Below are 22554 nucleotides of genomic sequence, written 5' to 3'. Positions count from 1 at the left end.
GTGCTAAGTGAAACTGAACGTGTTCAGCAAGCTCTCCCCTGGGGATCTGCCACAAGAGTTTCCACAGACACCTAGCAGAGGACATGCTTTACACTGCTCACCACAGCAAGGGACTGAGGCAGCCTGGGGGTCCATCACCAAGGAATCAAAAACAACATTCACTGAGTGTCTAGGTGTGAAATCCTGTGTGTTACGCAGAGGTAGTGAAATATGTATATACTACAGCAGCCTGAACTAATGCAAAAAACAGAGCTGAATGAAGGAAAAACAGATACATAGATGTATGTGAGAAAATACATCTTCAAAGTTGACTGGAGGGCTCTTTTTTATGTGTGATTACAGATGTCTATGATATACACTTAAAAAAAAATATCTTTCTGCCTGCAAAGCATATGAAATCTTCAAGTCTAGTGGTCAAGTGGATTCAAACGAGCTCATCTTTGCTGTGTAGGTTAAGCCCTTCTGCTTAACCAATTCACGGATTGCTTCAGTCTGGATCTGCAGTGAGGCAGAGAAACGTGGTCACACAAACCCATGGATGTCCGCCTCGGAATAGTTATCGAAGCACCATTTTTACAGTTTTCGGGCTGTGTGGACTTGACTGACATGACTCTCCCCACCCTCAGCCCCCAAAGCAAGTAAATATAAGCTTAGAATAGGCTAAGAAGAAGACAACCTGGCTTTCTCCTCAGAAGCACATGCACCATAACAGCGGCAATGAGCAACAAGAGCCTGTGATTAATGTAAACTGCAACATCTTGCTTTGATGGGGATGGAGTGGAGCAACGCAGAGAAGGTGGGGTCTCCTGGGTACCATTTTTCTTTCTTAAGACTGCAAGTTGGGAGCTACAGGACATTAAAAAAAAAAAAGTCCTACAGATTCTTCTCAGCTTCCAGCGAGGCCCTAGGACAAGCCTGCTGTGACACCACTGTTGCCCCACCGTGGGTGGCAAACACATCTTACAGGTCAGGTTTGCAGAAGCCAAGAACATCAGAGCGAAGTCTAGAGTGAGAAAGGGCAGTCAAGGGTTAGAGGCACACGATAGGGTGGTTCACGGCCACGGAAAGCCAGAAGGAAAACAGACACACACCAGTAGGTTTAAAAATCAGAAAGCAGAAGCGAGTCAGCAGGTGTAAGGGGGCCTGGGGGGCGATGGCTGAAGAGGTCAGTGTCTTGCCTCAGGTGCCCAGCCTCTAGAGCACTAGCTCCAGGGCTCCCTCAGGAAGGCATCGGTAAACGGGCCAAACAGTATAAAATGCAGCAGACCAAGGCTTACACAGAATTCAACCACCTCACTTTATTTAAACATACAAAGAAAATCTGAGCACAGTCTCCACCACTATACCACAGCTACGTTCTATTGATTCTGGTGTCTCATGTGCACTGTAAACAACTGTTTGGTTGGGACCTATAGAACAAAAGTCAAATTAACCTAAGAACTTTTTTGAATGAGAAAAACTGGTTTAGGAAGCTTCAATGACGTCTTCTCAATGGGCCTTACAGAGCTAAAAAAAAAAAAAAAAGCAACTAAGAATATCCACAAAAAACTTGGAAAAAAACAAAAAAGGTCTACCATTACTTCAATGAGGCAAAGTTTTTTTCTTTCTTTTAAAAAAAGGGGTTAGCACAAATGAATTTTCGAGGATTCTTTGGATCAGGATAGGTAGCATAGACATTTATGTGACTGAAACAGGATTGCTACACTTCCTGGGGTGGGCTTCCCTCATGACTCAGTCAGTTGAAGAATCTGCCTGCAGTGCAGGAGACCTGTCGTTTGAATCCTGGGTCAGCAACATTCCCTAGAGAAGGAAATGGCAACCCACTCCTGTATTCTCGCCTGGAGAATCCAGGCAATGGACAGAGGAGCCTGGCAGGCGATAGCACATGGGGTCGCAAGAGTTGGACACGAGTTAGTGACTAAACCACCCTAAACTTCATTAAAAGAGGACTATGCCTGTAAGTGAAACTGGCATGCCTTTCCTGGTTGTGCTATTATGTGGTGGCTACTCAGATGCATTTACTACTAAGAAAAGAATTCCATTTTTAAAGTTGCGCCGCCCCCCGCCCCAAACCCATTCCATATTTCAGAAAAGGTCATATCCATAGGTAAGACTTGATTCCCAAACCACAAAACCAACACACATGAAATTGTTAGAATATACCAGTAAACTTTTCTTAAATGATGCGGTGCTGAGAGGAAGCTTTAGTCTAAAGTGTTGGCTTACTATCAACAAACTATAAAGTTCTACATAAAACACTAAAAACTCTCCAGAATGCAGTCTTCTCTGGCTCAGGTTCATGGTCTCTAAGCAAAAGTGAAAGTCGCTCAGTCAGGTCCGACTCTTTGTGACCTCATGGACTGTAGCCCTCTGGCTCCTCTCTCCATGGAATTCTCCAGAAAGAATACTGCAGTGGGCAGCCATTGCTTTCTCCAGGGGATCTTCCCAACCCAGGGACTGAACCCGGGTTTCCTGCAATGCAGGCAGATTGTTTACCTTCTAAGCCACCAAGGAAGCTCTCTCAGCAAAAACTCAGCCCTAAAAATGTTATGCCTTTGATTTCTAGTTTAATTTCAATGAACTTTTGATAAGCTCAATGATACATAAACACTGAATTCAAACTGCTATAATTAAAAATCAATTTTTTTAATATCTGAAGATCTAACATTGTTTCGAAAAAACGCAAGGCAAACATTTTTAGAAGAATCTCCACCAATAATACTTCTGTCAAGTGAAAGTGAAAGTCACTCAGTTGTGTCCAACTCTTTGCAACCCCACGGACTATACAGTCCATGGAATTCTCTAGGCCAGAATACTGGAATGGGTAGCCTTTCCCTTCTCCAGGGGATCTTCCCAATCCAGGATCAAACCCAGGTCTCCCACATTTCAGGCAGATTCTTTACCAGCTGAGCCACAAGGGAAGCCCACTTCTATCAAAGTTGAAAATTTTTAAATACCTTTAATGTAATAAAAATGTAAATCAATTTGACACAATCTAAAGTCTAATTCTGTAGTTCCTCAGAATAATTTAGCAGGTAGATCAGCCAAATAATAGTGCACTGGGGACCATGTTCACATTTCTCACCACTGGGTCTTTGAACTCTACAAATGAAAACTCAGATCCCTAAACTGTTTTGGAAAGCAATTTACAAGGGAAGAAGGAAAAAAAGAAAGGGGTGGGGGGGACACCATACTCACACTGCTAGAGCTCCAAAAAAAGGCAACAGGCTTTGGTCTTTTCTCTCCCTTTTTGTGAACACTGGCGGGGGGGAGGGGGTGGGGGGGGGTGCAAAAAAACAGCAGCAGCAAAAGAAACCCAACTAATCTGGCCCATGACATTATTTTATAGCAGGTATTCTGAATCTGTCTCTATGTTATCTTCTCGAGGGAGCACTCTTTCCTGTGCACACACACAAACACATAAACACAAGCACACGGTTACAGTATCTTCCACAGCAGTCCAAGTCTTTGTTCAGTATGTTTAGGGTGAAACAAGCTTATGGATTTTCCATAGGAAATCTTAACCAAAAAAAAAATAAAATAAATACTGTAAAGCCTGTATATTTTTGACTTTTTTAATTGTAGGGTAAAAAGCCAACATAACAGAACCTTTTGTTGAAAGACATGAAGAAAATTTCTTCTCACTTACTGATTCCCCAAATCAGATTCTGATTCCCCAAATCAGAATCACAAGCAAATCCAATTAAACTTAAGTACAATGTCACAAATAATGGGTTTAAGTATTCTCATTTGTGTTTCTAAAATGACAACACCACTGTGAAATGTGTGGCTTTTTACAGGAGAGAAAATTCCATACACCTAGGTCCTTTCTCTTTGGCTTTCCTACTTATAATTTACTTTAAAATATGACAGCAATTCCACACATATATATCTCTGAAAGGTGATGGTATTGTTGAGTATTAAGCCTGCCTGATTAATAACTTCATTTTGACACTGAGAAGTGAATAAAAATTCACACTTAGCTGGAGAATTAAATATATATAACTGCTTAACTGCCCGCAGGAAATTCAATTCACTGAGTAACTTTTATTTATGTCTAAGAATATCTATGAAAACCTTTTCACAGCAGGTTCCTTCCCTGATACGGTTAAATGCAAATTATCTCTTTTCCCTCTTACTCCAGAAAGCTCCTGCATACATAGCTGATACGCCACCTACTGCAAAACCGAGCTGACAGCGCAGGCGATGCTGCCAGCGTTTCCATTCCATCACCAGGCTGGGGCTGAATAAAGGCGTGTTTGTGTGGTAGTGTTTCTTTTTTAAAAATCTCAACGCCAAGAACAAGAAGCTGAAATAGCGTGTTCAAAAATGGAGCGTAAAATAAACAGAAGGGAAAAAGAAAAGGACTATGAAGGGAAACACAACAGCCTGGAAGATGCTGACCAGGGAAAGAACTGCAAATCCACTCTGATGACCCTCAACGTTGGTGGATACTTATACATCACTCAGAAACAAACACTGACCAAGTACCCAGACACTTTCCTTGAAGGTATAGTCAACGGAAAAATTCTCTGCCCGTTTGATGCTGATGGTCATTATTTCATAGACAGGGATGGGCTCCTCTTCAGGCATGTTCTAAACTTCCTACGAAATGGAGAACTTCTACTGCCAGAAGGGTTTCGAGAAAATCAACTTCTTGCACAAGAAGCAGAATTCTTTCAGCTCAAGGGACTGGCGGAGGAAGTGAAGTCCAGGTGGGAAAAAGAACAGCTGACACCCAGGGAGACCACTTTCTTGGAAATAACAGATAACCATGATCGCTCACAAGGACTGAGAATCTTCTGTAATGCTCCGGATTTCATATCAAAAATAAAATCTCGCATTGTCCTGGTGTCCAAAAGCAGGCTGGATGGCTTTCCTGAGGAGTTTTCGATATCGTCAAATATCATTCAGTTTAAATATTTCATAAAGTCTGAAAATGGCACTCGACTTGTACTGAAGGAAGACAACACCTTTGTCTGCACCTTGGAAACTCTTAAGTTTGAGGCCATAATGATGGCCTTAAAGTGTGGTTTTAGACTGCTGACAAGCCTGGACTGCTCCAAAGGGTCAATTGTTCACAGCGATGCACTTCATTTTATCAAGTAATTACCTGTGCCACGAACAAAGGCAACAAGCATGCAGCCAGCAAGCTTCGGAAAACCTCGGCATCAAAGGCATCCCAAATAATGTGCCCAACCAGCTCTGTACTCAGAGTCCTGCTGCTAATCAATTACTGTGAGCTAATGGTATGTAAATTCTATCGCTAAAGATGTCCTTCTCTAGGGTGTTCCTGCTGATCAGACTCCTACACTTAAAGTGAAAACAGTGATCTTCTACATACTGTAAATAAAGACGGAATGCTTTTGCTATTTGTTTATTTTTCCTTAAGCTGTCTTTCAACCAGAATGTCTTGGGTACTTGTACAATGAACAAGCATGTACATTATCTGTCATTCTTTCAAGGAAAGGGTAATAAAATATTTTAAGGGACTATGAGACTTTAAATCCTTTCTACTCATGGCAAAAATCTACAAAGAAACTGAACTGATAAAATTAACCATTGAGAGCAAGAGAGATGTGCAGATCTACTAACACAGAGCTGTGGTGAAAGCAAAACGAGACTGTAAGCATTAAAGCTATGGATTTAATTTTGATGGTAGGCACCAAAAGCTTGCTCATAGTTTCTGCATTTCATACTAGAATTATAGCTGGATATTGATATACTGCTGAAATTTCCTAGAAAACTGCTTGATGACAATAAAAAAAAATGAAAGCATGACTAACTTCTTTGCTTATAGTTAATAATTATAGTAAAAAGTTACATGTGTCATTTTTAAAAAAATATGCCTTTTAATGACTTCATACAGTATTATGTATTGATGCAGTCAACTGGCAGGCTATAGCAACCCTGGCTGGACTTGCAAGTGACAAAAATCAGCCAATTCATTTCTTTGCAGACTGAACTCCAATACAGCATGGGTAACTTATTCTCAATAGAGTATACGGTATTAAAATAATGAAAAGAGTTCATTTTCAGAATCATCCTAAATATCTCATCTTTCAAGCTCAAAAATAATATGTGAGTAACACTAAACATTATTCCTATGAAAGAAGTTTATTGATTCTTTTCAGTACCTCTTTTGATGGTAAATCTCAGGCTCAGTGAGTTTGTGGTCATTTCTTTAGTTCATGCTAAACAAGAAGTTATTTTTAAAAATTAGGTTTTACCTATGGCTATCTCAATTAAATAATCAAGAAAGTTAGCTTTAAAGGTGAGAACATTTTTTCCTCCCAAAGAACAGCTAAATCATTTATTTCTATGCCACTTATTTTCTTTGACTTCTAAGTACAAATAACATCTTAATTCACTCCTTTAAAATTTAACCATTAAAACTGGTCATTAAATCTTGACTTTAATAAACTTCAACAAAATATTTCTGAAAATCTTAACTGAGGTTACATAAGTTAGCATCTATGCAAAAAGTTTGCTTACACATAAAAACTGAGGAGAGCTAATATTCACTCAGAACTGTAACTGACTTCCCATTACAACATCTAAAGTAATACAAAAGTTGGTTGTACATACTCAAAGAAATATTTTAAAACCTACTGTACAAAAAAGTCCTTTAAAAATCCATGTTAAAAACAAAAATCTCCACATCAACTGCATAATTTTTTTTGTATAACAAGGAAAAAAGTTTATAACATCAAATTATCCCTTATGTACTTAAAAACGGCTTAATCAGGATTCAAAAGAACTATGAAAACAGAAAAAAAAATACTAAAATCTATTTTATCAGTCACTATAATTGAACTGTCTACATACCTCTCCAGCTTATGAGTTGACTTTTCCTTGGCATTTGGACTTTGTAATGTAAAAAAAAAAAAAAAACGGTAATGATTTAATGTCAAAGTAAGATTTTCTCAAGGTTTCATTTCAGATAATAAAAATAGCCCTGACACATCTTTTTACAGGAGATATAGTTTGTACAAATCTCCTTAGAAGTATTATAAGTGAGGCTTTTGCATCAGTTCACAAAAGAAAATTTAACTGTTATAACAAAATTTTATTGATGGAAACCATTACTTAAGGAAATCTGTCACTGATTTTTTTGAACATCTCTAAAAAATCATTTCTAAATGCATTTAATTCCTCCTTAAGCTTTTGATAAATCATAATATCCTAAAACATTTAGTAACCTAGAAGGAAATATGGCTAGATTGATTACTCTTGCAGAAATTTTCATAAATATATCTTCAAAATCACTTGCACTGGTATCTATATATTCAAGTGTGTACAGATTGTAAGTACACACGAAATACCTAGTTTTTTGAATTTTTATTGAAATATTGGTGATTTACTATGTGGGGGTAGTTTCAGGTATACAGCAAAGGGACGACCTAGTGTTTAAACTTCACTACTTTAAAAAATACTGAGAAATACTTCCCATTCAAAAGGCTCAAGTAATTGTACAAAGTGCCTACTATAAGTCAGAGTGAAGCTGTCACAACATTTTTGTTTGCGATCAATGACGAACTTCCTCCTCAAATCTTTTCTCATATTGTTCCAAAGAATAAATCACAAAGTGACTCTATCCTCTTTTTCAGAAGTAAGGTAATAAGAAAACAGGTTAGTGTATTTGCCACGCGCCTAACATACATATGCGTGTATTTGGAATTATACCCCACGGTGATTCTGGCATTACCCTTAAAATATAAAAAACAAACACACAGCTTAAGGTATACTGTATTTCTAAAATGTGTATGGCATTGTGCAGAACAAAGGGAAATGCTTACACAACTCTTCAAATGATGACTACTGTCTCAGACTGAAGATCATGATACTAATTAAGCTTGTTTGGTTATTTATTTTTTTTTTTAAAGAAAAGGACTTGTATTTCAAGTGCTATTTTTAAGATGTTAAAAGGTAACGTTAGTATTTTTTCACATGCCAGGTACCATGCTATGAACATATATTATCTCAATTAATCCTTACGCTAACCCTAAGAAAGATGAAGAAAGAGACTCAGAGGGCTAAGGGACCTGCTAAGATCCTACAGTTACTGAGAGGTCAAGGTGGAACCAGTATTTGAAACCCAGTTACACCAGTTCCAGAGACAGCAGGAACTAGGCTTTTGCAGGCCACTTATCTCTGTAACACCTAGAACCTGGCATAGAGCAGGCACTCATGAAGTACATGCTAAACAAATACCAAAATAGAGGCTTGCCTCACTTGATAAAATCTCACGAAGCAGGTATTCTTAAAATGTTGAGAGAAAAATTGGATTTCGGGAAAGCAAATAATATTTTAAATGTCATGTCGTGTCATTTAAAGAACATGAGATGAATCATCTCACAAGAATAAAGAATATCCCAAATTTGTATATTGGCAAATCTAGATTTTCACATGTCAGGTTTGCTGAAAAGGGGGGTTACTTTTTATGGCTTATAAAGTCCACAGAACTTACTATGAGGAAAAAGTACAGGACAGTGCAACATATGGGCTCTGGAGTCCGACTTGGGTTCAAATTCAATTAACTTCCCCTAATTTGCTTACATGACCATAAGCAAGATTCTTTACTTCTTTGAACTTCAACATCCTTACAGTAAAACAGATAGTAATGAACAGTTGATAGGGCATTTATATGGCTTAAATTAAATTCTAAATTACATGTGAAATCCCTGAGGAAAGAAATGGTAACCCACTCCAGCATTCTTGCCCAGAAAATCCCCATGGACAAAGGAGCCTGGTGGGCCACAGTCCACAGGGTCACAGAGTCGGACACGACTGAGCAACTGAACAGCAGCATATAAAATGCCTCACTCATCACAGACTTTCCACAGCCTGGTTATTACCGTATCCAGTGCAAAGGTACCTTCATGACATAACCATGAACAACAGGCACAAAAATGCACGTTTACATTAATTAGGCTTTCAACTTAGACATGAACAGAACAGAGAACTTTCAACAAATGCAAGCTTGGTACTGTGTTGAATTCTGTAAGATACAAGCCTCTATTTTAAATTGCTCTAGGCAAATGCAGTTTTCAACTTTATTAGTTTAAAAATACATATGGTAAATTTTTCTTAGGACATTTATCTCCTAGCTTCATATGCAAAATCTACAAAAGCAAAATAATCACTACAACTGTTTATCAGCAATTTAAAATCAGTCAGGAATAATGTGATATCACACTCTTAAAAGATACCCCTATCTAATAAATTATGATCAAATGCCTTAAGCTGCAATGGTGCCAGTCAAGGTTAAAATCAGAGCACTGGAATCATAATAATCTTGCAAATAAAGCAGAGATGTAATATGAACTATCCAAAACAGCATGCAACTTAGAAATTATTCATATTTCGTTTTTTAAATCTTTTTGATTGAAGTAGTTGACTTACAATGTACTAATATACACTGTACAGCAAAATGACTCAGTGAAACATACACATTCTTCTTTATATTCTTTCCCACGATGGTTTATCCCAGGAGAACTGAGTATGGTTCCCTGTGCTACTAGGCAGGACCTTGTTGTTTATCCACTCTATACATAACAGTTTGCATCTACTAGACCCAAACAACCACTCCATCCATCCCCCTTTGCCCCTCCCCCGTGTTTGGCTCTGAAATATATAATGGTTACTTCTGTAGCAGACTCACCTTCCTAATCATATTTTGCCTAAGTTAATAATAAAATTAATTTGCTTCTGTGAACAAACACCAAGGGGATGGTGATAAAGAAAGATGTGCTGGGAAGAGGGAAATATCTAACATGAAAATTTGAATTTGCCTAATTTATAAAGAGGTGACTGTATTCCTGCTTCTCTTTGCAAAGATACACAATAGTTCAAGAGTTTCAATCAAACAAAAGTCACTGATATTAATGTTAAGTCTCACAAGCTATTATAAATAACTTACACTTAGTTAAATCCTTCCAAGAATGCAAAAACTATGCAATATCAAGCATTTTCTACATAAAATACAGTAACTCTAAATTTATTTAAATTACTACACATTTTGGAAAACATACTGGATACTAAAAAGTCATAAACAATTATACTATGTTTCCTTGTTACCTGTCTTAAAAAATTGTTCCCCAGCATAAAGTAAAAACAAATAAAATAAGATGCAGTTAACCTAACAGTACAGCAGGTTTTTCCAAACTGAGGACTCCAGAATATTCAGTTACATTTAACAGCAAATTTCAAATTCTTTTTTGAAGACAGGCCCAATCTTTCAAAAGTTATTTTGATTACAGCCTTTTAGAATCTTCAGTACATATTTTTCTACATGATTAAAGTATAAAATTGGGCAAGTCTGATTTTTAAAAAATTCCACGCTACTGATTTTACCTTGTTAAAGGAGGTTTGTTAACTAATATTAAAGGTTCTTAAAACTGTTGAATGATACAAACTTTAATCTTAATGATTACTTGAGTTCGATAAACTTCTATGACTTAAGGTGGTTTTACAAGAACTACAACATTTAGCATTTACTTCAGGTATCTTATCATTTGATGAATTTTCATTTATACTTATTTTTAAAAAACATTTAAATATAAGTGTAGACATCCTAAGAAAACTACTTTGAATTTTGCATTTTCTCCTATCCATGTAAAGGAAAGACTATATCACTGTGTATAGAAATAATTATTAATAAAGGTTGATGATTATTAGACAGAAATACCAAGCAAAAGAATGTAGAAGTCACAGGTGACTGATTTATAAAAAGACAGAACCACAAACTGCAACCCACAAGCATGTATGACACACATGCTTACCTTTCACCACACAGCCAGAGGAAACACACTGGGATTCAATATTCAGATATTCAGCTACCTTGAAAACTGAAGGCAGGCTTTACCAAAATGTCATTTTGGTTCCCAGTTATATATCACTCCTCTCTTTTTCCTATCTTATCAAAATTTAATTATTTGGATATAAGGCAGACTGTACTTAATAAGAGGCAAGAAGGCTCAACTATCTCTCTTACAATTATATAACAAAAATTTGTATATTATAAAATTCACTACACAACAAATATATAGAAAAATAGTAAAGCTTGATATAAAAATTTGGTAGGTAACACTGAGGTTGTATAAAGAAGCAAGGTTAAGCATTAAGTAAAATCATTCCCAATTGTCCTTTTGTATCACCCTAAGACAAGGATGTAACATTTTTAAGTAAATTAATTCTCTTTATTTAAAAAAACAAACAAACAAAAAGGAATATGTACCAACAGTGGCCTTTTTGGTTCAAAGTAGTGGGAAGGAAAAGCAGTTGAAGATTTAAAAATCAAAGTAAAAAGAGACATATCGGACTTCCCTAGTGGAGGAGTGGATAAGAACCTGCCTGCGAACGCAGGGGACACAGGTTCAATCCCCGGCCCAGGAAGACTCCACATGCCTTGGGGCAACTAAGCCCACGAGCTACAACTACCGAGCCTGCGTGCTGCAACTACTGAGGGCCGTGCGCCTAGAGTCTGTGCCCCGCGACAAGAGAAGTCACCGCAACGAGCAGCCTGCACACCGCATCAGACGGCGGCCCCCGCTTGCTGCAACTAAAGAAAGCCTGAGCACAGCAACAAGGACCCAGTGCAATGAAAAATAATTTTTTTTTTCTTTTTAAAAAGGTGGTATCAACTCCACCACTGTTAAGACTGGCTAATGAAGCAAAAAAGATGAAACCTATTCTACAGAGACAAATGGTTTTCCAACAGGGGCACAACTACTACCTACCTACCTCTACCCTTCAAAGAAATCATCTGTGGTTGTTTTGGTTTGGGGTATTATGATACTATAAAAGACCACACTACCCTGAAAAGTATATAAACGGGTAGAAAGGAATAAGAAAACGTGCGACCTGCTAGTAACTTGACCTTTTAGCAAAAATCATAAAAATGCCTGCATTCACAGAGGTGTACTCTGCATCAGTTAGTACTTAGTACTATACACGCATTGTCTCTTTTATCTCTGAGGTGTACAGATCGCTACTTTCCCAGCAACCATTCTTCCCTTCTTTGTTAGTAACTGAACCCTAATTCCACTGAGGTGGCAACTGCACCCAGATAAAAACTGGTATTTTCTGATGTTCTCTAAGTGCAAGGTCAAGTCATCAAGTTCTGACCAAAGGAATAGAAGCAAAACTGATAAGGGTATGAATCTGGATATGGTCCTCTCACAGAGCTGGGTGAGCCTTTCTGACTTGCCCTATTGCCTCCATTTGGCTTCCCAGAATGTAGATGTGATGGTGAGACCCACAGCAGTCATTCTGGATCACCCTGAGAATGGAAGCCACAAACTAATGATGGCAGGCAGCTGCTTTTAACCATGGGACCGTCATGCCAGATCTAGACTTCTTACCTCGGAACTTCTGTACATGGAAGAAAAACACATTTGCGTCATTGATATTTTAGGATGTCTAATGGATAGAGGCGGGCAGTATTAAAGATCTTGTTTTACCAATGAGAAAACAGACCAATAGATTTAGGCAACTTGCCAGAGGCACACAGCTAGCAGTTCAGTTCAGTCGCTCAGTCGTGTCCGACTCCTTGCGACCCCATGAATCACAGCACGCCAGGCCTCCCTGTCCATCACAAACTCCTGGAGTTTACTCAAACTCATGCCCATTGAGTCGGTGATGCCATACAGCCATCTCATCCCCTGTCGTCCCCTTCTCCTCCTGCCCCCAATCCCTCCCAGCATCAGGGTCTTTTCCAATGAGTCTACACTTCGCATGAGGTGGCCAAAGTATTGGAGTTTCAGCTTCAGCATCAGTCCTTCCAATGAACACCCAGGACTGATCTCCTTCAGGATGGACTGGTTGGATCTCCTCTGCAGTCCAAGGGACTCTCAAGAGTCTTCTCCAACACCATAGTTCAAAAGCATCAATTTTTCGGTGCTCAGCTTTCTTTACAGCCCAACTCTCACATCCATACATGACCACTGGAAAAACCATAGCCTTGACTAGATGGAGCTTTGCTGGCAAAGTAATGTCTCTGCTTTTTATTTATTTATTTTTTTGTCTCTGCTTTTTAATATGCTATCTAGGTTGGTCATAACTTTCCTTTCAAGGAGTAAGCATCTTTTAATTTCATGGCTGCAGTCACCATCTGCAGTGATTCTGGAGCCCAAAAAAATAGTCTGACACTGTTTCCACTGTCTCCCCATCTATTTCCCGTGAGGTGATGGGATCAGATGCCATGATCTTAGTTTTCTGAATGTTAAGCTTTAAGCCAACTTTTTCACTCTCCTCTTTCACTTTCATCAAAAGGCTTTTTAGTTCCTCTTCACTTTCTGCCATAAGAGTGGTTTCATCTGCATAGTAAGCAACCCCCAAAGTGCCAAGCTCTGAGTTACTGCGTAACACCACTTTCAGACCACATACCAGAAAATGAGTGAGAGATTCTGCAAAGGACATGAGCCCTGACAACAGGCAAGACAATGCTGAAGCAAGGTTAGCTTGTCCACTCGTTAGACTACATCAAATCCTGGCTTTAAATACTGGAAGACAACAAAGTCAATGAAAAAGGGAATCCAGTCAGTTTTCTACAGAAGAGAAACAAAAACACTAGAACAGAGAATCCATGGATGAGAAGTGTGCAGCCACAACCACAGAAAGGAAAAGGGGTAACTGGTAGGTCTGGGAATACATTTAACCTAGAGAGAAACCTCTGTGAGCCAGGCAGATTTTCCTCATTCAGGTCCAGAATCATTGTCAGACTAAATCCAGAAAAATGCCTACCTAATTTCTAAAAATGAACTAAAAATTCTTAGTTTTTGCCAATTTTTGCCAAAATTCTTGCCAACAAAGGTCCGTGTAGTCAGAGCTATGGTTTCTCCAGTAGTCATGTATGGATATGAGAGCTGGACCATAAAGAAGGCTGAGCATCAAAGAATTGATGCCTTCGAACTGTGGTGCTGGAGAACTCTTGAGAGTCCCTTGGACTGCAAGGAGACCCAAACCAGTCAATCCTAAAGAAAATCAACCCTGAATACTCATTGGAAGGACTGACGCTGAAGCTGAAGCTCCAGTACTACGGCCACCTGATGTGAAGAGCCGACTCACTGGAAAAGATCCTGATGCTGGGAAAGATTGAAGGCAGGAGGAGAAGGGGACGACAGAGGATGAGATGGTTGGATGGCATCACCAACTCGATGGACATGAGTTTGAGCAAACTCTGGGAGACAATGAAGGACAGGGAAGCCTGGCGTGCTGTAGTCCATGGAGTCGCAAAGATTCAGACATGACTGAGCAGCTGAATAACTAAATTTCTTTATGCAGATGGATGGAGGGGAAGGGTGCTTATATATTAGGTAAGCAAAGGAACAACTCTACAGATTTTTCTGACATAGTCAGCTTTTGTACGACTACCCCCACCCCTGCTTTAGGCGTGGGGGTGTGTGTGAGGGTGAATGGAGAAGTGAATAATCCTCCTGTTTCCCTGCAGTATCAAGCAATTAAAATACTCTGGATGAAAAAGCATCATGTATGCTATGCTTCAGAGTCTTCTGGGAGGGAATTAAATAAGAAAACTGAGAAAGAGAAACATAGTCTGAAAACCTGAACTTGTGGAAGCTGGGAGACAGACATGGGCAATTTTTTTAGAAACAGTACAATGCGAAAGAAGAGTCACAGAATGAGCTACCTTCAGACACAGACAGGGGCCTGAGGCTTTAACCAGCGGGGTAGCCATTTGTTCCCTAAGTAGCTAGTAATATCTTCAATTTTCCAAATTAATAAGCTTGTGGCAAACTACTCAAATAATTAGACATTTTCCCCCAAGAACATGGTAACAGAAGGATCAAGAAAAGCTACTGATACTGCGATGATGGCATTTCTTAGGACACCTTCGGATTAATCATGAAAACAACTACTCTCTGAGCAGCTGTGGACAGAGTTTATAGTACATAAATATTAAACTGTGAGTTGCTGTAAATATATGTTGACAGTTATTCTAAAAAAAAAAAAAAAAAAGCTACTGATAGCTTTTTAAACACAAGTTAAAATACTGGAGCACAGATGCTATAGTTCACATACCTTTTAAAATAACCAAGTAAAAAATGACCTAAAGGATAATGATAAGTGAGTCTTTCTGGTTATATAACCCAAAGTTGATGATTCCTTAATAGGCAATACACACTCATCCATATATTTACAGATTTATTTTAAATTTACTTCTAAATGCATACTAACTGTTTTTGTATTGCATAGCTTTAAAAGATAAAATAGAGTTACTAGGGCTTAAAACTTTATTTTACACAGCCACATGGATGGCAAATTATTTATAAATCATTAGAAGACTTGAACACAAGAACACAGCATAAAAGAGTTCATCGGGGGACCTCCCTGGTGGTCCAGTGGTTAAAACTTCACCTTCCAATACATGGGGTGTGGGTTTGATCCCTGGTCAGAGAGCTAAGATCCCACATGCCTCAAGGCCAAAAAACCAAAACATAAAGCAGAAGCAATATTGTAACAAATTCAATAAAGATTTGGAAAAAAACAGTACACATCAAAAACAATATCTTTTTTTAAAAAAAGTTAATCAGAAAAAGTATTTTGAATATCTGTAAACAAATAAATGAAAGATGTCAACTAAGATCAACATAGTTTTTTTAAAAAAAAAAACAATCCCAAACGTTGCCTTGGAACTCAGGCATCTTTTAGCTTCTAGTCACTCAGAGTGCATCAAATAACTAAACAGATGAAGACAGAGAGAGAAATGCTCTTATTCTAAAACACTCAAGGAAGATGCCTGCTACCCTAGTTCCTACCAGAATTTTATAAAATCAAATAGAGAAGGACAGGACCAACGTCAGTCCTTGCTCCATCTTTCTGGATTGAGCACACATCTTACTCAAGTTGCTAATAACATCTCCTTGGCTTCACATTGATGACAGATTTCTTTTAAATTTTATTGTAAGATGCTGAGGAAACCAGATCTGAAAGAGACACGTGCACCCCAATGTTCATCGCAGCACTGTTTATAATAGCCAGGACATGGAAGCAACCTAGATGCCCATCAGCAGATGAATGGATAAGGAAGCTGTGGTACATATACACCATGGAATATTACTCAGCCATTAAAAAGAATTCATTTGAACCAGTCCTAATGAGATGGATGAAGCTGGAGCCCCTTATACAGAGTGAAGTAAGCCAGAAAGATAAAGAACATTACAGCATACTGACACATGTATATGGAATTTAGAAAGGTGATAACGATAACCCTATATGCAAAACAGAAAAAGAGACACAGAAATACAGAACAGACTTTTGAACTTTGTGGGAGAATGTGAGGGTGGGATATTTCGAAAGAACAGCATGTATACTATCTATGGTGAAACAGATCACCAGCCCAGGAGGGATGCACGAGACAAGTGCTCCGGCCTGGTGCACTGGGAAGACCCAGAGGAATCGGGTGGAGAGGGAGGTGGGAGGGGGGATCGGGATTGGGAATACATGTAAATCCATGGCTGATTCATATCAATGTATGACAAAACCCACTGGAAAAAAATAATAATAATAATAAAAAAAAATTAAAAAAAAATAAAAAATAAAAATAAAAATAAAATAATAAAATAAAATATAACCACCATTAAAAAAAAATAAATAAATTTTATTGTAAGATGATATAGGCCAAAGCAATTCATTTTCTTAGACTCATATTTTTATAACATGTTTACACTGGACATTTATTTAAAACTGTCCTTGTAGCTGAAGACCCTTACACCTTTAAGTCTATTCTTCATCACTGCTCAAAATTCTAGCCTGCACAATTATAGGCTCATATTATACATGTAAAATAAAAATAATAAAAATTCAATTAAAGATGAATAAAAGGTTCAGATGAGCATTAAATCATGCCAAGCACTGTGCTAAAAATATTGCTACACCTAATTTACAAATGAAGACACTATGAAGTGTGACAAAGAAGTGTGTCAAAGACCTCAGAGCTCTAATGAGAAAATGAGGAGGGTTTTCACTCGGCAATCAGGTTCTAGAACCCCTTCTCAGTTACCACCACATAAACTGTGTCAACATACATTCTGTTCTAAGCTTTGAAAAGGAGAAAACTGATTTATTCCTCCATCTCTGAAAAACAATGTTCATCAAACAACTTAAACATCATTCACAGAAGAGGTGCTTAGCTTGTCAAAAAGGTGTTTTTAAGAACATTAGAAATAAATGTTTATATGCATAAGTAACTGAAACATTTTAAATAGTCTTATAGCTATTCATTCAAAGATTCTCCCCAAATTTCTCTGGGCCAGCTTTTTGACTTTGATTTATTATTTTGAAACACTGACAATGACTTTCCTTAAAACTACTACGAATAAATAAATTCCAAGCTGCCATTAGTTGAAATGTGTGACCCTCTCCCTTTTCAGGCAGCCGGCAAGAAAGAAGGAAGTGAGGTGTGTGAAGAAAATTGATGCCAGGCTATCCAAATACCACTTTTGGTTTTCTTATGACTATGTATAGCAAAAAACGCTTAAGAGATTGGCAATTTACCCAAATAACAAACACACTTCTTTTCGAGAAAAAGTCCTGCCTTGGCAGGTCACACTAGCTTCTTAAAACAATACCGAGACATACATGAAAAATTAATTGAATAATTTTTATTGAATAAAAATTTATTAGAGCAATACTTTAAGATAATTAACAGGCCTCAATTATATAAGCCCAAGAAATAACAATTCAATCCATTTCACTACAAACACATAAAACTAGAGAAAGGGACAAATCATTTTTACATGACATAAGCAATATTGACTAAATTAAATCAGAGTTTATAATTAAGACAAAGCAAACTTATTAAAAATTAGATTTGGACATCAAAGGAAATAAAGACAGGAAGTGTGGAGGGGAGCAAAAAGGGAAGTATGGTTCAATAAATAAATCAATTCTTCCACAAATGCACTACAGTGCACTGCCAGGGTAAAAATAAACATTTATTAGCTGCCTAGAAGTCTTTTGAGAAATAAAAGATACATATATCTTGTATATATGGTATATCATTTTCTCTATATATAAAATTATAACTACATATTGAAAACAGACACAAAACAGCAGGTCTAAGATGGACATTAAAATTCTACAATGGAGCTGAAAAGAAAATAATGGATATTTTGCTAAAGTCATCCATAAACCCTTTCTGGGAAAAAAAGGGGGATTTATTGTTAAAGTCTAGACAATGAAGAGATAAATGAAAATAAATAATTTAGGAATAAGAAGGTATGATCAAAAGATTAGAAGCAAAGTGAAATCTATTTATCCAATTAAATACTAAGGTTAAATAACCAGAGAATTAGCTGCAGAAAGAATGCTTATCTTAAAAACCTTAATAAAGTGACAATCAGTTCAGTTCAGTTGCTCAGTTGTGTCCGACTCTTTGTGACCCCATGGACTGCAGCACACCAGGTGCCTGATGAACTAAGGACGGAGGTTCGTTACATTGTACAGGAGGCAGGGATCAAGACCATCACCAAGGGAAAGAAATGCAAAAAAGCAAAATGGCTGTTTGAGGAGGGCTTACAAACAGCTGTGAAAAGAGAAGCGAAAAGCAAAGGAGAAAAGGGAAGATAGTCCCATTTGAATGCAGAGTTCCAAAGAATAGCAAGCAGAGATAAGAAAGCCCTCCTCAGTGATCAATGCAAAGAAATAGTGGAAAACAATAGTATGGGAAAGATGAGAGATCTCCTCAAGAAAATCAGATACCAAGGGAACATTTCATACAAAGATAGGCTCAATAAAGGACAAAAATGGTATGGACCTAACAGAAGCAGAAGATATTAAGAAGAGGTGGCAAGAATACACAGAAGAACTATACAAAGAAGACCTTCACAAGCCAGATAATCACAATGGTGATTATCTCACCTAGAGCCGGACATCCTGGAATGTGAAGTCAAGTGGGCCTTAGGAAGCATCACTACGAACAAAGCTAGTGAAGGTGATGGAATTCCAGTTGAACTATTTCAAATCCTAAACGATAATGCTGTGAAAGTGCTGCACTCAATATGCCAGCAAAGTTGGAAAACTCAGCAGTGACCACAGGACTGGAAAAGGTTGGTTTTCATTCCAATCTCTAAGAAAGGCAATCCCAAAGAATCCTCAAACTACCACACAATTGCACTCATCTTACATGTTAGTAAAGTAATGCTCAAAATTCTCCAAGCCAGGCTTCAACAGTACGTGAACCGTGAACTTCCAGATGTTTAAGCTGGTTTTAGAAAAGGCAGAGGAACCAGAGATCAAATTGCCAACATCTGCTGGATCACTGAAAAAGCAAGAGAGTTCCAGAAAAATATCTATTTCTGCTTTATTGACTACGCCAAAGCCTTTGACTGCATGGATCACAGCAAACTGTGTAAAATTCTTAAGGAGATGGGAATACCAGACCACTTGACCTACCTCTTGAGAACTCTGTATGCAGGTCAGGAAGCAACAGTTAGAACTGGACATGGAGCAACAGACTGGTTCCAAATAGGAAAAGGAGTACGTCAAGGCTGTATATTGTCACTGTGCTTATTTCACTTATATGCAGAGTATACCATGAGAAATGCTTGGCTGGATGAAGCACAAGCTGGAATCAAGACTGCGGAGAGAAACATCAATAACCTCAGATATGCAGATGACACCACCCTTACGGCAGAAAGTGACAATACAACCAATGAAATTGTGAGGAAAATAATTTCCTAATTTTTTGTAACAGAATCAACAAGACTGTCAAAAACTGAAACCTGGAGTTTAAAAAAATAAAAAATGTAATGACTCTAATTCCTTAATTTTTCTCTGCTCAGAGTATCCACACTCCCAATCCCTAACTTCAGAAGGAGCTCTTGTGAACTCTTATGCTTATTGTAGAAAAGAAGCATTTATCTGACACTCAGCAACTCTCTCGTCAGTTGTCTTTCTTCTGTTAATTTCAATAAACTAACTATGCTTCTTCCTATTTCCTATTATGATGGGCTAAGTTACTTAGATCAAACCTCCTGTAAAACAACTGTAAAAGCTGAATAAAATCTTGAAACTATTAAAAAGACTACCAGAGGGGACTTCCTTGATGTGGTCAGGACCTTGCCTTTCAATGCAGAGGGTGCAGACTCAGTCCTTAGTTGTGACCTAAGATTCCACAGACATTGCAGCCAAAAAGACAAAACATAAAAACAGAAGCAGTACTGCAACAGATTTGAGAAAGATTAAAAAAAAAAAAAAAAGACTACAAGATAATAAGTGAACACCAAGCTCCAAAGATAGGGAAAACAAGAATCTTTGTGGTCACGGGCCAATTGGAAAACTTAACCCTTTGTTATGGATACCCAAGGCAAGTGTCAGGGGACAGAAATCAAAATCCAGAGCCTGTATAAGGTGGAAAACCTAACAGAAACTTCTTACCATAAAAAATTAAAATCCCAGAAGGCTATACTCACAGTGTGTGTAAACCAAAGGAAAAGCCAATTCAATAAAAGTTGGACAAGAGATCTGAACAAGGATGAATTTCACAAAACAGAAAATCCAAATGGACAATAAATATGACAGGGATTCAACTTCATTAGAAATCAGTGAAATGTTGGAAAAAAACCACAAAGACAAGTTACTACACATCCATAATACCAGTTACCATTAAAAAAAAAAAAAAAAGTCAATACCATTGGAGAGACTGGAGAGGAACTGAAACAAAAAGAACTCACATACATGGCTGATGGGACTGTTAATTGGTGTAACTTCTCTGGAGAACAGTTTGGCATTATCAATTGGAAGTGAACATATCTACTCTGTGATCAAAGTCCATATACCTTTAAAAATTTATGTACCAGAGCACAAGTGTAAAAAGTTGATAGCAATACGTTAACAAGTCACAAATAACCAGTAACAGTAAAAACTGATAAACTGAGCTAAATACACACTGTGGAATACAGCAAGGAAAATGAATAAACTACCACTATATACAACATGGATTCTCTTAGAAAACAGTGTTCAGTGAAAAAGCCATGCCAAAAAAATAGCACATACTCTATGACCCTATTTAACATTCAGAAACAGGCAATGTAAAATATACTGCAGAGGAATGAAGGCTTAAATGCTAAAATTACAGGGGTAAAGTGATTATCATAAATGTCAATGATAAAGGCTACCTCTTTGGAGGAAGGAACCAGCCATGATAGAGGAAAGATATCCAGTAGTTTCTGAAGCTGGACATGTCCTATTTCAACTGCTTATGTTAATGAAGCCTTTTTCTATATTTGTTAGTTTCATTTTAATTTTTTAAAAATTATCTATATTTTTATTTTTAAAAATTGCCACTCTGAAAGTTTGATAGTTTCTCACAGAATTTAACATACATTACCATATGACCCAGCAAAGGACATTCTTGGGTATTTATCCCAGAGAAAAACTTATATTCACACAAAAATCTATACACAATGTTCATGGCAGCTTTATTTCTAACAGCAAAAGACTGGAAACAACCAGAAGGAGTGACTAATTAAATAAAACCATGATATATCCATCCTATGGAATAGTCAGTGACAGAAAAGGAATGAACTACTGACACACACACAGCTTTTGATGAATCTCCAGGAAAGTTATTTCTCTAGGAAATTCATGTGAAAAAAGCATTTACATAACACTTATGATACTTTTTAAGTGATAAAATTATGGAAATGAAGAATAGATCAGAAGTTGCCAGGGGATAAAAATGGCATTGGGGTGAGCAGGGCTTGGGAGTGGGAGGAACGTGGTGTGGTTACAGAGGGTAACACAAGGAGTCTGCGGGGATGGTGTTTTCTGTATAATGATTATGGTGGTGGCTACAGAAAACTACATGTGATAAAGTAACACACACATATACAACTCTCACAATTCAGTAACAAAAAACAACCAAGTTTAATTAAATATGGGCAAAGGATCTGAACAGACATTTCTCAAAAAAAAAAAAAAAAAAAAACAGGCCAACAAACACGTGAGAATATATTCAACTCATCAGCTATCAAGGGAATACAAAGCAGACCCACAATGAGACCACTTTACACTCACTACGAAGAGTGTAATAAAAAAGACACACAGTAAGAGGTGCTGATGAAGACGTGGAGAAATCAGAATGCTCCAAATACTGCTGGGTGGGATGAAAACTAGTACAACTGCTGTGGAAAACAGTTTTTCTAAAGGTTTAACATATAGTTACCATGTGAGCTACCATTTTACTTCTAGGTAAATACTCAAGAGAAATGAAAAATTCACCATCCATAATAGCCAAAAAGCGGATAGAATCCAAACGCCCACCAACTGATGAATGGATAAGTAAAATACAGAAAAGCCATACAATAGAATATTATTCAGCAATAAAAAGGAGTGAAGTACTGACTAATGCTAAAAGATAAATGAACCTTGGAAACACTATGTCAAGTGAAAAATGCCTGTTACAAAAGACCAAATATTACATGATTCCATTTATATGAACTACCCAGAATAGGTAAATCTGTAGAGATAGAAAGCAGATTAGTGGTTGCCTACGGGATGGCGGTTTGAGGTGAAAATAACAAGTGACTG

General features: G+C 37.6%; 2 protein-coding genes and 1 non-coding gene across 3 annotated transcripts in view; 2 read left to right on the top strand and 1 right to left on the bottom strand.

Annotated features, from left to right (window-relative positions):
- Positions 1 to 22554, bottom strand: part of GTF2F2 (general transcription factor IIF subunit 2) — a 142122-nt gene that overhangs the window by 82960 nt on the left and 36608 nt on the right. The gene's annotated exons all lie outside the window — the stretch shown is intronic.
- KCTD4 (potassium channel tetramerization domain containing 4) lies at positions 3497 to 5109 on the top strand. The gene has a single exon (XM_061133404.1). It carries the CDS (start codon positions 4330 to 4332, stop codon positions 5107 to 5109), a length of 780 nt encoding a protein of 259 aa, XP_060989387.1. The 5' UTR covers positions 3497 to 4329.
- On the top strand, positions 14826 to 14891 carry LOC133049748 (small nucleolar RNA SNORD58). The gene has a single exon (XR_009691440.1). It is a non-coding gene; the product is annotated as a small nucleolar RNA SNORD58 (small nucleolar RNA).

This window comes from Dama dama, chromosome 30, assembly GCF_033118175.1.
Source record: "Dama dama isolate Ldn47 chromosome 30, ASM3311817v1, whole genome shotgun sequence".
Taxonomy (NCBI): Eukaryota; Metazoa; Chordata; class Mammalia; order Artiodactyla; family Cervidae; genus Dama; species Dama dama.
The sequence above is the reverse complement of the archived record's forward strand: the minus strand, read 5'-3'. Positions and strand labels throughout refer to the sequence as shown.